This window comes from Scyliorhinus canicula, chromosome 13, assembly GCF_902713615.1.
Source record: "Scyliorhinus canicula chromosome 13, sScyCan1.1, whole genome shotgun sequence".
NCBI lineage: Eukaryota > Metazoa > Chordata > Chondrichthyes > Carcharhiniformes > Scyliorhinidae > Scyliorhinus > Scyliorhinus canicula.
In genome coordinates, this window is record NC_052158.1 from 50,428,550 (window position 1) to 50,445,959 (window position 17,410).

Here is a 17,410-nt window from a genome sequence, read left to right on the forward strand (position 1 = left end):
CATGATGCTGACATCATGCACCAGGCTCTCCACTGCAGTCGCCACCCGAGCAGTGTTGGCTTCGGTGCCATAAATTGGCAGAGCCATCTTCTGCATCTGTTGTGGTGATTTACCACTGTAAATACACAAGGGGTTAATGTGAGTACACTTCGACTAAGTAAACACTAGCGGGAGCACCAGAGATGTCATGACACACAGACATAGAGCCAATGGGTCATTACAACAGGACACAACCAATGGGTAGTCAAGACACCCAGAGCTGACACGACCACAAAGGGGCATTACACAACCCCTATATAAGGGCAGGATACACATGCTCTGTCTCTTTCCACAGGCGACACTTAAAGAGTAGGGCAGGTCCCTCAATTTACTGATGCCCACCCTATACCACCCCCAGGGGCTGGTTTAGCTCACTCAGATAAATCGCTGGCTTTTAAAGCAGACCAAGCAGGCCAGCAACACGGTTCGATTCCTGTACCAGCCTCCCCGGACAGGCGCCGGAATGTGGCGACTAGGGGCTTTTCACAGTAACTTCACTGAAGCCTACTCGTGACAATAAGCAATTTTCTTTTCTTTTCTAAATCCCCCATCAGTGTTCCCCGGGATGAACCGATGATTTCCACCTAATGGAGCCTCCATCGAGCCCCCCGTTTCCCCCCTATGCCGTCTCCACTGTCCCCAGATTCTTAGGGTCGCCGCCACCACCAGGCTCGTGGTATACCTCTTAGGAGAGCGGCAATGGCGCCATTACCAAGGCACCCAGGCTCGTACCTCTACCAGACGCCATCTCCATTCTTTTCCATGTCCCCCCCCCCATCACCCATTTACGCACCATTGACACATTGGCCGTCCAATAGTACCCCAAAGGATTGGGCAGCGCCAGCCCGCCTCTATCCCTCCCTCGCTCCAGGAAAATCCTCTTCACTCTCGGAGTCCCATGTGCCCACACAAAGCTCAAAATACTGCTAGTCACCCTCCTAAAGAAGCCCCTGGGGACGAAGATGGGCAGGCACTGAAAGAGGAATAATAACCTCGGAAGCACCATCATTTTGACGGACTGCACCCTCCCCGCCAACGACAATGGCAACATGTCCTACCTTTTGAACTCCTCCTCCATCTGATCCACAAGCCTGATGAAATTACGCTTGTGAAGAGTCCCCCAGTCCCTGGCCACCTGCACCCCCAGGTACCTAAAACTCTCCCCTGACCTCTTAAGCGGGAGCCTACCAATTCCCTCCTCCTGGTCCCCAGGGTGCACCACAAACACCTCACTCTTGCCTAGATTTAGTTTATAGCCTGAAAAGGACCCAAACTCAACTAGCAGCTCCATCACTCCCGGCATCCCTCCCACTGGGTCCGCCACATACAGTAGCAGGACATCGGCATACAACGACACCCTATGTTCCTCCCCACCCCACACCAAACCCCTCCACCTTCCTGAATCCCTCAGCGCCATCGCCAATGGTTCGATTGCCAATGCAAACAACAAGGGGGACAGGGGGCAAACCTGCCTGGTCCCTCGGTAAAGCCGGAAGTACTCCGACCTCCTCCCATTCGTGGCCACACACGCCATCGGGGCCTCATACAGTAGCCTCACCCATCTAATAAACCCTTCACCAAATCCAAACCTCCCCAACACCTCCCATAAGTACCCCCACTCCACTCTATCGAAGGCCTTCTCCGCATCCAGCGCCACCACTATCTCAGCCTCCCCCTCAATCGCCGGCATCATGATGACATTCAACAACCTCCGCACATTCGTGTTCAGCTGCCTTCCCTTAAAAAAACCTGTCTGGTCCTCGTGTACAACCCCTGGAACACAGTCCTCTATCCTGGTGGCCAGGATCTTTGCCAGCACCGTGGCATCCACATTAAGGAGAGATATGGGCCTGTGTGAACCACACTGCTGGGGGTCCTTGTCCCTCTTTAAGATTAAAGAAATCAGCGCCTGCGACATCGTCGGGGGCAAAGTCACCCCCTCCCATGCCTCATTAAGTGTCCGCACCAACAGGGGCCCACTAGGTCCACAAACTTTTTATAAAACTCCACCGGGAACCCATCCGGCCCCGGTGCCTTCCCCGACTGTATCTGCCCGATCCCCTTAACCAGCTCCTCCAGCTCAATCGGCGTCCCCAACCCCTCCACCTGCTCCTCCTGCACCTTCGGGAAAGATAGCCCGTCGAGAAAACTCTCCAGTCCCCTCCTCTCCACCGTTGGCTCCGACCGGTACAGTTCCCCGTTAAAGTCCTTGAAGACCTCATTCACTTCTACCCCCTTCCGCACCACATTCCCACTCATCTCTCACTCCAGCAATTTCCCTAGCCGCATCCCGCTTGCGGAGCTGATGAGCCAGCATCCTACTCGCCTTTTCACCATGTTCATACACTGCCCCTTGTGCCTTCCTCCACTGTGCCTCCGCCTTTCTAGTGGTCAACAAATCAAATTTAGCCTGTAGGCTGCGCTTCTCCCCCAACAATCCTTCCTCTGGTGCCTCCACGTACCACCTATCTACCTCCAGGATTTTCCCCTCCAGTCTATTCCTCTCACTCCTCTCACTCCTATCCCTGTGCGCCCGGATGGATATCAGCTCCCCACAAATCACTGCCTTCAGGGCTTCCCAGACCATCCCCACCTGGACCTCCCCCTTTTCATTCGCTCGAGGTACCCCTCAATACTTGCCCGGACCCTCCTGCACACCTCCTCCTCCGCCAAAAACCCCACATCCAACCGCCACAACGGGCGCTGGTCCCGCACCTCCCCCATCTCCAAATCCATCCAATGCGGAGCGTGGTCGGAGATTACAATGGCCGAATACTCGGCCTCCTCCACTCTCGGAATCAGTCCCCTACTCACCACGAAGAAGTCTATCCGAGAATAAACCCTATGTACATGGGAGAAAAAGGAATACTCCCGTGCCCTCGGCCTCACAAACCTCCATGGATCCACCCCTCCCATCTTGTCCATACACCCCCTCAGCACCTTGGCCGCCGCCGGCCTCCTACCCGTCCTTGAACTGGACCGATCCAATGATGGATCCAACACCGTATTGAAGTCCCCACCCATGATCAGACCTCCCGCCGATCAGTAAATTGAGGGACCTGTTTATTGGCGGGAGGTTTGCGGGCCTGGGGGAATTGGAAGAAAAATTTGGGTTCCCCCAAGGGAACATGTTCAAATACTTGCAGGTAAAGGCGTTTGCTAGGCTAGGTGGAGGAAATTCCTTTGCTGCCCTCGCGGGGGGCGATGGACAGAGTGCTTTCGGGGGTGTGGGTCGGAGAGGGGAAGGTGTCTGACATTTATAAGGTAATGCAGGAGGTGGAGGAGTCGTCAGTGGAGGAGCTGAAGGATAAATGTGAGGGGGAACTAGGTGAGCAGATAGAGGATGGGACTTGGGCGGATGCTTGGGAGCGGGTTAACTCTTCCTCTTCATGTGCGAGGCTTAGTCTCATCCAATTTAAGGTGCTGCATCGGGCCCATATGTCTGTGACTCGGATGAGTAGGTTCTTTGGGGGTGAGGACAGGTGCACCAGGTGTTCGGGGAGTCCAGCGAATCATGCCCATATGTTCTGGGCATGCCCGGCACTGGAAGAATTCTGGAAGGGGGTGGCAAGGACGGTGTCGAGGGTGGTTGGATCCTGCGTCAAACCAGGTTGGGGACTCGCGATTTTTGGAGTTGCGGCGGAGCCGGGAGTGCAGGAGGCGAAAGAGGCTGGTGTTTTGGCCTTTGCGTCCCTAGTTGCCCGGCGGAGGATCTTGCTGCAGTGGAAGGATGCGAGGTCCCCAAGTGTGGAGACCTGGATCAGTGACATGGCGGGATTTATAAAATTGGAGGGGGTCAAATTTGCCCTGAGAGGATCAGTACAAGGGTTCTATAAACGGTGGCAGCCTTTTCTGGACTTTCTGACTCAAAGATAAGTATCTTGGTCAATAGCAGCAGCAACCGGGGGGGCGGGGGTGGGGGGGGGGTTCTATGGTTATTTAACTTAATATTGTGTTAATTTAATTTGTTGTTAATATGTTTTGTTATTCATTGAGGTTGGGCGAATGTTTATGACTGTTATTGTTATTGTTGGTATTTTATTGCTGTTCGTTGTTGTTATATAAATACAAAATATTTCAATAAAAAATTTTTTTTAAAAAAAGAGTAGGACAGGGGCAGATCAGAAGCATCACACCCATCACTTAGAGCAGACTGGTAAGTTAGACTGAGTTCCTATAGCAAGATTAGCAGGAGAGTCGAACTGTGCTAATGGTTCAATAAATCACACTGAACTTACTTCAAAGTCTGGAGTATCTTTTGGGTAAAGCTGCATCGGGTTGCAGCCTGTGTTATCCTAGAGTACATAACACAACACCTGTGGCCTCTGGGACGCTTCCAGTTGACTATAGACCTGCAGGAGGGTTGCTGACATTCCCTCTGAATATCACGGCTGTACTCTACTCAAATCCGGGTAAACCTGGTCCAGAGGGTCAGCATTTGACTAGGACCTGTCATCCAGCAGACCTCTGATTGCTGTCTTGCCTGGGCATTCCTGCCACCACCTGATGAGCATCAGCAACTGTGTGGTGTTCCCCAGAATATGCCCCAGAAACCTGTCCACTACCTACCTACCGAGGTGTGTGTCTCTAAGCTGGTGAAGGATGGGGATGACAACTGTGCCACGAATATGATTGTCTTCTCAGAGCTCCCCTCCAACATGTTCTCGTGAGCAGTGGGGAGGGGACACCAGATGGGCTGGCATTGTCGGCTGAAGATCCTGCGGGAGAATGGACATGTGGCTAGTGGGAGGGATGTGTCACGTGTGATAGGTCATCTGGGTGGGGGCCGGTGTAACCTCACCTCTGCAGTGTGCCAACTTCAATGTCAGTGACAGATCTGTCCTTGGCCACCCTGCGACCTCCAGGGGTGAGGTGATCTAAGGGGTTACGACTCTGACATCTGGCACCCCGCCGTCTGTCTGGGCCCTCTCACATATGTTGTGGGATAACCTCTCCTGCGGGGACGGAGGGGACATTGAGAGCTGCACATGTCGTTCATCGCATAGATCGGGGGCGGGGTTTGGTGGCGGGTCGGGGGCGGGGAGATGGGAAGTATGGCGGAGTAGGGAGTATGGGGGGTAGGTAATATGGGGAGCATGGAGTGGAAATGGGGAGTATGGCAGCACTGGCGCCGTTGGTGGCAATGCTGGACATGGGTGGATCGGGGGCGGTGCCAAGCGCATGCTCGTGGAGAAGGGGGGGGTGGGTCAGTCAGGGGCTAGTGCCAACCCACACGTGTGGCCTGGTGGAGGTTGTTGATCTTCTTATAGCACTGAGAGCCAGTCCTCCTAATGACACCCCCAATTGACAGCCGCTGCCATTTCCTCCCAGGCGGCACTGGCTGCCCTGTGCTGACACTCTGAGACCCTCAGGAGAATAGGGCATTTCATCTGACCACTACCGTGTCCAACTGTCTGGCCAGGGCAGCATCCCCAAATCGTATGACTGGTGAGGTTGGCCGTGCAGGAGTGGTTTAAGTGCTGCTCTCCCTTCTTAGCAGGGGGCTGGCGAGCGCAGTCACGGCGAATCAACCAGCAGGACAGTAATTTACGGCTTGAAACTAGTTTTATCACGGTGATGACCACGTCGGGCCGAGTGTCGGGAAGCTTGCAGCAGTTCCCGCTCGCTACCACATAGAAACCTTTCCATTAAATTGTGCCTATTATTTGTTATTGTCATCCGTGGCTTAGTTAGCACTCTCGTCTTTGAGTCAGAATGTTGTGGGTTCAAGTCTCACTCCAGAGTCTTGTCCTCTGAGGCTGATATTCCCGTGCAGTACTGAGGGAGTGATGTACTGTCAGAGGGACCATCTTTCTGCCTTCTCACGTGATTGTAAAAGATCCCATGACACTACATTGTATAAGAGCAGTGGAGTTATTGCTGATGTTCTGGTCAATATGGGTCTTACTATCAATATCACAAAAACAGGATCTGGTCATTATCATCTTGGGGTTTGTGGGACCTTGCTGTGCTCAAATGGATTCTCACATTCTGATATTGCCACAGTGTCTGCATTGCAAAATGCATGTCAATGTTTTTGGATGCCCTCTTTGAAAGTTGATATAAAAATGCAAGTCTTTCTTTCTTATAGAAATGTTTCCTGTGAACTTGAAATTAGTCAAATGAAAAGCCATTACACAGTGACATTGACACATATATTGTCTACAGAACACTTACTGTAGGCTCTTGAGTGTTTCAGTGAATAGAAATACTCGACTGATGAATCAGGTAGTCTGGGTTAAGTTTAAAAATATGAATTTAGTGTGCATTATAAATCTATACAGAAGAACGGTAAAACTACAAAAAAAACCCACAATATTCAGCTTTCACTAAACTATGAATGAACCAGAATAGCAAAACATTTTCAAAATGTCAAGGTCTCTCCCAGAACATGAAATGAATCTTGGAAGAGTGTAAGGTGAACAAATTTCACCATTATTACATAGAGGTATGATGGGCTTAGGAAACTCAGGTCTGTAGAGACTCACCCCCACTCCTTCACCACATTCAGGATAGTAGTCCTCCCAGACAGGAGAGTACAAACATTACCCATGATATTAGTCAAACACCGTCACCTGAAGAGGATCTGTCTATAATTCACATCACCATCTAAAGCAGGGTCTGATTCTAGTTCTGAGAGCTGGCTCACTTTAACATACACACACACTGACATCAGGGGAAAATCTCACAGAATACTTAGGGTGAAGGGGGTCAAAGGATATGGGGGAAAGTGGGATTTGGCTATTGAGTTGGATTATCAGCCATGATCATAATGAATGGCGGAGAAGGTCGAAGGGCCGGATGGCCTCCTCCTATTTTTATGTTTCTTGACCTACTTTCAACACAGCAGGCTACACTATCCTCCTTCACTTTTTCCTCCATCATACAGCTGTGTTGTACTTCCATTTTCATCTATCGAATCGCAGCTAGAAAACCATCATCAATAGCACTCCTTTTACTCATGGAATTAATTTTTGGAGTTTCCTAAAGATCTATTCTTGGCCCCTTCTATTTCTCTTATATAAGCTAACTTCCATCAATATCATACTAAAACATATTAGGTTGCACATATCTGTCACAATATTCAACTCTATCTCACCACCACCTCTATGGGGACTCCTCCAATGTCTTTGATTGTCACACTACTTACCTGACATCCAATATTAGATGAGTAAATATTTATTCGAATTAAGTACAGGAAAGACTGAGGTCCTTGTGTTTGGCCCCGACAATAAACTTCATTTTCTGATACTGTTTCCATCCCTGGCAAATGCCTTCTGCTGAGTAAGACCGTTTGCAACCATAATGCCGTGTTTGGGCCACATAAACACACAATCACTAACTCCGCCTTCTTCTACCTGGGTAACTACTCAACTTTGACTCTGTCTCACCTTATCTATTTTGAAACCCTCGTCCATGTCTTTGTTACTGATATTGCATTGGAATGGTCAAGTCTCCGAGTCAGCTTCCCATCCTCCACCTTTCATACATGTCCTCATTTCAAATTCTGCTGCATGTAACTTACCTCCCTCCAAAGTTCATTTATCCATCACCCCTCTGCTTGCTTACCTTTCTAGCACCTGGTCTAACAACACGCCCCTCCCCTACCTCTGTCATCGCCTCCAACTCTATGTACCTTTGAGATCTCTGCCCTCTTCCTATTCTGGCCACAATTCACAATTTTATCCACAATTTCAATTGTTCCACCTTTGAAACTGTGCTTTCAGTTCGCTTGGCCCTAAACTCGAAATTTACTTCCTGAACCTCTCCATTTCGCTATCCCTTTTTAATGTGCCATGAGATGTCTTACACTCCTAGATCCACATAATCCCAGAGTTGGGGGTTGGATTACGAGGACAGTTTGAGTAGACTGGTAATGTACTCGTTGGAATTTAGAAGGATGTGGGGCAATCTTATAGAAATATATAAAATTATGAAGGGAATAGATAGGATAGATGCGGGCCGGTTGTTTCCACTGGCGGGTGAAAGCAGAACTAGGGGGCATAGCCTCAAAATAAGAGGAAGTAGATTTAGGAATGAGCTTCGGAACTTCTTCACCCAAAGAGTTGTGAATCTATGGAACTCCCTGCCCAGTGAAGCAGCTGAGGCTCCTTCATTAAATGTTTTCAAGATAAAGATAGATAGTTTTGAAGAATAAAGGAATAAAGGGTTATTGTGTTCATGTGGGAAAGTGGAGCTGAGTACACAAAAGATCAGCCATGATTGCCTCGCAGGGCCAGATGGCCTACTCCTGCTCCTAGTTCTTATGTTCTTATGAATGAATATTTGCTGTGGCCACCTATGATTGTACACTTTAATTAAATTCATCTTCATGTGCAACAAATATAAAAGATTTGTCGTCTCCTGAAGCGGAAAGGCATGCAGTTGATACATCCAGAAGAAACTGAATCCTGTTCTTAACATGATGCCTGATGGCATTGCAACTGTTGAGGCAGGTTTGATGGGGCACCTAGTCTTTCCCTGTCCAAATGTATTTTTACATTCATATGATGAGAGAGAAATATTAACTGCAGTGGAAGAACAATTAATCCATCCTGCTGCTCGCTATTACTGTAATCCTGACCTCTGCATTGTAATGAGTTGAAATATATTATATAATTACTTTTTGACTCATAACTTTTTTTACTTTAATGCATTCTGTTAACTTTTTTGAAGGTACTGCTTCCATTGTGTTAGTTTCTTGCATTATGCCACAGTACTGCATTATTCTAATCATGTGGTTGCTTTATTATGCCTGGATGTATTATTATTGTGGAATTACCATATCATACACCAGAATTCGATATTTTCAACACAGACTCATGTTTCTGCCCAAATTTCTAGCTAAAACAATTTGGATGCCCTCTTTTTGACAGGTTCTCAACTTTTCTCTTTCTGACTTCGCCCCAAATAGTGTTGTTTATATCCCCCATTCTTTTGTCTAAACTTCCCTCATCTTTGCTGCAGAGGGTTATCTCATTGTTTATTGTCTAAAACTTAGTGGACTGCACTGTTCTCCTGTCTACTCTTTTGATAAAGATAGCAAACAGTGGAAAATATCTGCAGAAATTCCTATTCATGTACAGATTGTACCATGTAAGAGCTCCCATCAACATTTTGTGAGTGGGAAATTAAAACCTGTAGCAGCCATTTTAAGGTCTATATTTTTGGTTGCAAGCCAAGGGAATAGGTTTACTATTAACATATTCCTTCAAAATGGTTCATTTTCATTCATGCCCATTCAGGTTTGCTTACTGAATGAAGATAGATTACTAAAAAAGGCATAGCCCTGGAAAGACTGGGGATAGCAGCTGAATGACATTAGCAATGCTGGATGAGGAAAAAGATTATGGACTAGATTAAAGCTCTGCAGATAAGGTTATGCAATGTTTCTTATACCAAGTAGTTGCCACAAAGTGCTCCACAATCACTGTTACTCTTACTGCTGATGCATTCATGCAGCCTTACTGCCCTTTGCTAGTCTTACATGATCATACTCTGTTTTTGTACAAATACAAGCTGCAGCGTACAATTTAAATGTTTTCACATGGAAGTCTTAGGGCCTTCATCTGGCAAAATGTTCCTAAGACGACCTAACTGCAAGATACTGATTCATTTTTTGACATACAGGATTGGTGCTTTTATCACTGTGAGGTAATTTTGTGGTGTGGAGCCGTGCTACTGGTGAACATCGTAATGGAGAGAGAGCACTGCAGCCTTGTGATTTCAGTTTACTGCCATGAGCCTCTTGCCCCTGACACACTGAGCCAAGCAAAACTTCATAAAATTGTTGTCTTCCAACCAGAACATCACCAGACTATCACACGGTTATGGAGAGCAAGCAATAAAGTGGGATTAAGCTAGGTGGCCCATGGGGAAAAACATTGTCATGGATTTGAAGGGTCATTAACCTGTTTCTGTACCTCAACACTTTACATGATCATTGCAGACGTTGGAAATATTTTAATAGAGAATATATAAAACGTTTCTTGAACTGTATGTATTTTTAAAAAGTTCAAATAGAATATATTTATCATTGTGTGCCTTTTAAATTTTTGTGTTTTTACTATGTGCAGAATGCACTATCTTGTAACATATCCATTTGATAATGAGAGTAGACTAATATTTCACTCTGGAGGACTGCTCAGGATCTTAATTCTCAATATGGATAGACAGTATTCAATTCATATTCTGTGGTGTAAAACTTGTAGAACATGTTATGTATACAAAATATAAAATCCACATTAGTTATGGAGTGAGGGCTGGGCGGCACGGTGGTTAGCATTGCTGCCTCACAGCTCCAGGGTCCCAACCTTAATTCTGGCCTCGGGTGACTGTCTGTGTGGAGTTTGCACTTTCTCCCCGTGACTGCGTGGGTTTCCTCCGGGTGCTCCGGTTTCCTCCCACTGTTCAAAGATGTGCAGGTTAGGTGGATTGGCCACGCTAAATTGCTCCTTAGTTAGGTCGGGTTACTGGGGTTACAGGGATAGGGTGGAAGCCTGGGCTTAAGTGGGGTGCTCTTTCCAAAGGCTGGTGCAAACTCGATGGGCCAAATGACCTCCTTCTGCACTGTAAATTCTATGATTCCATACTACAAACAGTTTATATCAAAGTTACTTTAGTCTGGCTGCCAATTCCAATGGTCAGAGATTACTCCATACTTTTGTGACAAAGGATGGAACCTGTTTTCATAGAATCCCAGAGTGCAGATGGAGGCCACCTGGCCTATCAAGTCTGAACCGACCCTCCAATAGAGCACTCCACCTAAGTCCACTCCTTTGCCCAACCCACCCTACCTTTGTCATCCAGACTTGAAATTTTAGCTCCATTCTATTTTCACAGATGCTGTCAGACCTGTTGAGATTGTCCAGCATTTTCTGTTTTAGTTTAAGATTTCAGCATCTGCAGTAATTTTCTTTTGTCAGATCTGAAAGGTTTCTCCCCTGTGTGAATCCCCTGACGGAGCAGGAGATTCAATGACTAGGAGAAAGATTTGTCACATTCCCCACCTCTGCAGGGTTTCACCCCTGTGTGAACCCTCTGCTGTTGTAGTAGACAAAATGACTGCAAGAATGATTTGTTACAGACCTCACATTTGAATGGCCTCTCTCCCGTGTGACTGTCTTGATGAACACCCAATGTTGGTGATTGTGGAATGTTTGATGACACACTTGAATGGTTTCTTTCCATGTGGCTGGCCTTGTATTAGTGGTGGGACAGTGGATGCATCTTGAAAATGAAAATCGCTTATTGTCACGAGTAGGCTTCAAATGAAGTTACTGTGAAAAGCCCCTAGTCGCCACATTCCGGCGCCTGTTCGGGGAGGCTGTTACGGGAATCGAACCGTGCTGCTGGCTTGCCTTGGTCTGCTTTCAAAGCCAGCGATTAGCCCTGTGAGCTAAACAGCCCCTCTTGTGTGTTAGGTCAGGAGATCTTATGAGCCTGTGGAGCCTTTCTCACACACCTCAGACGAATAACCCGCCTGCAGGAATGAGGCAGTATTTCATGAGGCTCGAGGAATGACTGAATCTCTCACTACACTTGGGGCCCACTCATACTTCTTCCCAGTTTCACTCTGATCGATCACCCACAGCCTTCCGATAGGTTGTGTTTGATTGAACGGTTCCACACGACTGACCAGTTTCAGATCTAATGATATGTCAAAGCTCCCCTAATTCGACTGATTTCCGGATGATGGTTTAACTGCCCAACCTTCTTTCTGTTGAGCAATGCTGTGAAGAGACTGGATATCTTCCCTCAGTTGTTTTGCTGTTCCCTGGGTGATGATCAGGATCCATTTGTGGTGTCTATCATCTCTGTATTCTCTGGTGTCGTACGGTGCAATCCTTGGGTAAAACAGAAAAAAGAAACTCCAACTCCCTCTCCTCCTTTGCTAAAGGGCTGGCTCCTCAGTTGGAGACTGTTCCACAGTGCGTGTCAATCTGTTATTCTGCTGTGTGGGGATCAGTTTCAAGTCCTTTCTTTTTCCTCACTTGACTGTCACAAACCCTCTGTTTCCAGCAAGGACACTGGATAGTGAACAAGAGCAGACAACGTGGCTACTTTCTTTCCTCCACCAAGGCCCCCCATCTTCCGAGGCACTTTGAAAGCAATGGAAAAGAGTCAGGTGGAGTGTAAAACGGGCTATCGATTCAAGATGAGCTTGTGTTGCACTGGCAAAGATCAGTTAACCCTTTGAGTATGTATTTAATATCAAAAATACTCAGGAATAATAGTAATTCAGTGGATTAATTTAATTTAATACAACTGGTGACCCCTGGACAGGGCCTGTAAGATATCAAACTCTGGGGCATCTGCTCACATAATGAGCCCCACCACACTCCCTGAGTCACCAAGCCACTCTTCCAGGAATAGAGGTACTCTATGATCACTGAGTCAGTCTCCCCACTCCAGATCTCTCTCTCCTGTGTCCCTCTCCCCGTCTCTCTCTCTCTCTCCCTTTCTCTATCTCCGAGGTATGTCTCTCTCTCCTGTGTCCCTTTCTCCTGTCCATGTGCTGATCCCACTACACGTCATCACTGCCTTGGATGCTGTGGGTCTATCTTTTCTGATCTGCTGGCAAACACATCCGAGGCTACACATCCCACACTGTCAGTTTGAAAGCCTCCGAGGATGAAGAATGCTATTCCCACACTAGAAATCTCTGTCAAAATTTTTCCAGGGGAACTGAAACAGCTGCTGCAATAAGTGAGGTTTTATTCAGATGGGACAATGACAAGTTTAAATCTCCACCTGATCTGCTGCTCAAAGTCGCCTCCGTTTCCCCGGTCAGTTTCCCAAACTTCAGGAAACTCCTGTTACTGCAGAAATATTTGGATTGTCTGTGAGAGACGTCAATCAGAGAGCCCACCCACTCTGCCCATTCTCTCCTCTTCCTCTACCACAGCTGCTTCACTTCCTGTAGGGACTCAAAACCAAGTCAGGAGATGGTGAGTGAAGGAGCACAATTTAGAATCATTACATTGCACAATATCCACACTAATGTTCAGGCAGTCTGACTATCCTGTGGGCAATCAGGTGTGGAAATGCCCCTTATGCTGTGTGAGAAGATCCAGCTCACAGACCTGTTTACTCGGTGCTTTGTGCTGAGCTGTTTGATTGGCTGTGTGTTGGATATTCAGGGTGTTTATTGGAAGCATTTCCCTTCTGATTTACAGGCTGAGTTTTGTTGATGGGTCATTACTGAATATGAGAAGGTGAGGTGTAATTATCTGCGAGGGGCATAGACACATTTATTGAAATGTCTTTTAATGTCCTTAAAGATTTTACCTGAAGGCCTCGACCTTCCCAAAAGCCTGCGTTTGGATTTGATAGTTTTGCCCAGTGCTCTGTGTGAGAGCTGAATTTGGGATGTGCAGTCTGAGTGAGTGCAGTATTTCCCAGGATAAACCAGAACCCTTCAATCAGTTACACTGAAGCAATATTTTCCTCAGCTTCCAGCACTTCCTGCCCAGTGTGTTTTCTTCAAATAATTTGGGAAAACAAGGAGAGAAATTTCAAAATATCCATCAAATTAAATATTTCCTGAGTATTTTTTATATTAAACACAAACTCTGAGGGTAAAACTAATTTTTGCCAGTGCAACTGGAGCTCATTGTGAATTAAGTGCTTGTTTTACACTTCACGTGACTGTCTTTTCCATTATTTGCACTGTGCCTGTTAAGATTGTGTCTGAACGGTGTAAAGAAAGTAACCACATTGTCTTCTCTTGGTCACGATCCAATGTTCCAGCTGGAAACTGAGGGTATTTGACAATCATGCGTATTGCGTTGCAGCAATATTTTGAGAAATCCTGGTTTAACACATAGGCAAGTGTGTTTGCAAAAGGTGCAATTAAGATGTTGTAAATGTGTGATAATCATTGATTATAATGATTTAATTGTTTATCTATATAGAGTGAATAGACTTTATAGAAAAAAGGTTCCCTGGGGTTTCGTTCATGGAGGGGTTCTATTTGGCCTTTGTTCGATAGTCACAAAGTGGGATAGAATTGATCTAACTAATGGGAAGAGCCAGGTGTGTAGCATGCATTTTAGCTTTTTTGCCAACGACGGAAGGAATTGCAGCTTGTGTCTCAAAGGGTCTCTCTGCTGCTGAAAGCGAATCTCTACACAGAGGACAGCAAGTATCTCATTGACAAGTGACTTTTGACCAAAGCCAAGTGGCTTTGCTTCATTGGAGATGGAGAAGTTATAAGTTAAAGTGTTTCCCTTTATCTTAAGAATTGTTTAACTGTCACTTGTTAGCTATTTTCTGTGGTGTTAATGCAGTTGGTCCTGTTGTAAGTATAAAGTTTATCTTGTTATAAAAGTTCCCTATTTGTCAGTGGAATTACCCCTGGGGGTGAAGTATCCTTTCCTCAAAGTTTACAAATTGAAGGGCAGCACAGTGGCCTAGTGGTTAGCACAACCGCCTCACGGCGCTGAGGTCCCAGGTTCGATCCCGGCTCTGGGTCACTGTCCGTGTGGAGTTTGCACATTCGCCCCGTGTCTGCGTGGGTTTCGCCCCCACAACCCAAAAATGTGCAGAGTAGGTGGATTGGCCATGCTAAATTGCCCCTTAATTGGAAAAAATAATTGGGTAATCTAAATTTATAAAAAAAAGTTTACAAATCGCAAAATTGTTGGTGTTTCTAGTCCAATTTCCTAACATTGTGGACAAAGAAAGGACTTTTGTCTGATCCCCACACAGAGGAATAGCAGACAGACGCTCACTGTGGAACAGTCCCTAACTGAGGATTCAGCCCCTTCAGTAAAGGAGGAGATGGAGTTGGTGGAAATAATTCTTACGTTTCCTGTTTTACAGAAGGATAACACTGTACTACAGCGGAGAATACAGAGAAGATAGACACCGCCGGTGGATATTTACCATCACCGAGAAACAACTGCACAACTGTGGGAAGACATCCAGTCCTTTCACAACATTGCTCAATACAGAGATAGTTGGGCAGTGAAACAATCATCTGGACATCGGTCGGGTCAGGGAAGCTTTGACATCATCAGATCTGAAACTGGTCAGTGGTGTGGAACCTTCCATCAGAACCAACCCTTTCAAAGTTTCGGCTGTGGGTGACCGGTCAGGGTGAGGCTGGGAAGAAGTGTGAGTGGATTCCAAGTGTGGTGAGATCTTCAATCATTCATCGAGCCTCATGAACCACTGACTCATTCCTGCAGGTGGGAGGCTTTTCAAGTTTGAGGTGTGTCGGGGACTCCACAAGTTCGTGAGATTCTCTTAGGTGCATTTGTTCCCTGTACTATTAGTACAAGAGCATCCACATGGAAGAGAAACGATTCAAGTGTCACATTTGTGATAAAGGTTTTGTGAATTCTACAAAGCTTCTGAGGCACCGTATGATTCACACAGGGGAGAAACCATTCAGGTGTGATGTTTGTGAGAAGTCCTTCTCACAATTTGCGACCCTCCGTCAACACCAGCAGGTTCACACAGGGGAGAAACCCTTCACGTGTGAGGTGTGTGACAAATCATTCTCGGTGTCATCGACCCTTCGTCAACACAAACACACTCACACAGGGGAAAAGCCCTTCATGTGCAAAATATGCAATAAATCGTTTTCGTGGTCATCACACCTGCGTCGGCACCAACGCATTCACACAGGTGAGAAAGCCTTCAAGTGTGAGGTGTGTGACAAATCATTCACACGGTCATCAAGCCTCAGTGGACACAGACGTCTTCACACAGGGGAGAAACCCTTCACATGCGAGGTCTGTGACAAATCATTCTCGCAGTTATCAAGCCTCCAGAGACACCGACATACTCATACAGTGGAGAAACCTTTCCCGTGCAAGGTACGTGACAAATTATTCTTGGACTCATGAGCTTCTTGTGTACACCGACCTATTTACATGCACAGTATGTGACAAATCATTCCCTGAGTCACCTTGCCTCTGCGTAGGGCAATGCATTCACACAGGAGACAACCATTCTCGGACTCATCAGCTTCTTGTGTATACCAACAGATTCACATGTACAGTATGTATGTAACAAATAATTCTCTGGCTAATCAGCCCTCTGATTTGATTTGATTTATTATTGTCACATGTATTAGTATACAGTGAAAAGTATTGTTTCTTGCATGCTGTACAAACAAATCATACCATACATAAGGAAGGAAGCAGAGACTGCAGAATATAATGTTACAGTTATAGCAAGGGGCAGAGAAGAGATCAACTTTATACGAGGTAGGTCCATTCAAAAGTTTGGTAGCAGTAGGGAAGAAGCTGTTCTTGAGTCGGTTGGTACGTGACCTCAAACTTTAGCTGGGGCGTTTTCCTGGTCTCTGGCAGCCGCTGTAGGGGGATTCCCAGGCCTGGGATTGCAGCATCGGCAGCTGCTCACACGTTCCCATTCAATTTCAGGTCGTCAGTGTCAGGTATCTCTAGGGTCCTAAAGATCTATAAATCTGTAAATAATTGAATAAGAACATTGTGAGAGAGTTTAAAAGAGTTGGAATGAAGTTTTAGAAGCATAGAACGAGAGTAAAAGATAGAATTAGAGGGTATGCTGGGCACAGCTTGCAAATAGTCGCCTCGCTCCGGCGCCATCTTGAATCTCTGCACACACTGGTGAGGAACCATTCATATTGAGGTGTGCGGCAAATCATTCTCAGTTATCAGACCTCCACAGACATCACGTTCACACTGCAGCTCACCTGCTTCCCTTACACTGAGGATTGTCTGTTGTTTGCACTCCTGTGCTCACAGAGGAGAACTGTCTGTCTCAGTAGTGCCGTCTCCTACTTCCCACCATCAGTCCAATTGTTTCAAGAAGGTTAATTTAACCATTGAACAAATCGCCAAACTTCACCAAAAGATGCATCAGGATGTATTGAAGCACCTGATAATGTACACGTTTCCCTGTAATAGACAAGAGGGCAATATCAGAATATCAAATATATATTTATGTTAATTTTTGAAACTCTCAATCCTTTTTGGGTTGAAAATACAGAAAGATCACAATGCTTTATTTCCTGATTTCATGAGATTTTGTAAAATGAGGTTTGCTTGGAGGTGACTCTGACTTTGTCATGAGATTGATCTCTAATCGGAAGTCCCTCTGGGTGCAGGCTGAAAACTGTCTCCAGCACTCGGATAATGTGTCATTTTCATTTCTACCTCCAGGTAAATCTGGCCCGTAACACCCAGGAGCACTCATTGACTGGAGGGCGGATTCAGTACATCAAGGAGCTGACGGAACAGGAGGGCAATATCAGCTTCACAAGGAAGCTGTTTGGCCTCTCCAACCCCAGGATAATCAACCCTAGGATAACCAATGGTGGATCAGATATGGGGATGAGGGAAGGTGATGTCAGCAGCTGAGCGTTTAAGCCATC

The 17,410-nt window shown here is 46.4% G+C and overlaps 1 protein-coding gene across 3 annotated transcripts in view; it reads left to right on the forward strand.

Annotated features, from left to right (window-relative positions):
• The first annotated feature begins 12,652 nt into the window (after window positions 1-12,652).
• Window positions 12,653-17,410, forward strand: part of LOC119975964 (zinc finger protein 112-like) — a 42,273-nt gene continuing 37,515 nt past the window's right edge. For 2 of the 3 annotated variants that reach the window (XM_038815958.1, XM_038815956.1), the window contains exons 1-3: window positions 12,653-12,989; window positions 14,866-15,866; window positions 17,199-17,379. In XM_038815958.1, coding sequence (XP_038671886.1) covers window positions 15,336-15,866; window positions 17,199-17,379 — 712 coding nt within the window. In that variant the 5' untranslated portion in view covers window positions 12,653-12,989; window positions 14,866-15,335. Of the gene's footprint in view, window positions 12,990-13,092; window positions 13,257-14,865; window positions 15,867-17,198; window positions 17,380-17,410 lie in introns of those variants that run through there. The other variant, XM_038815957.1, reaches the window with a different exon arrangement.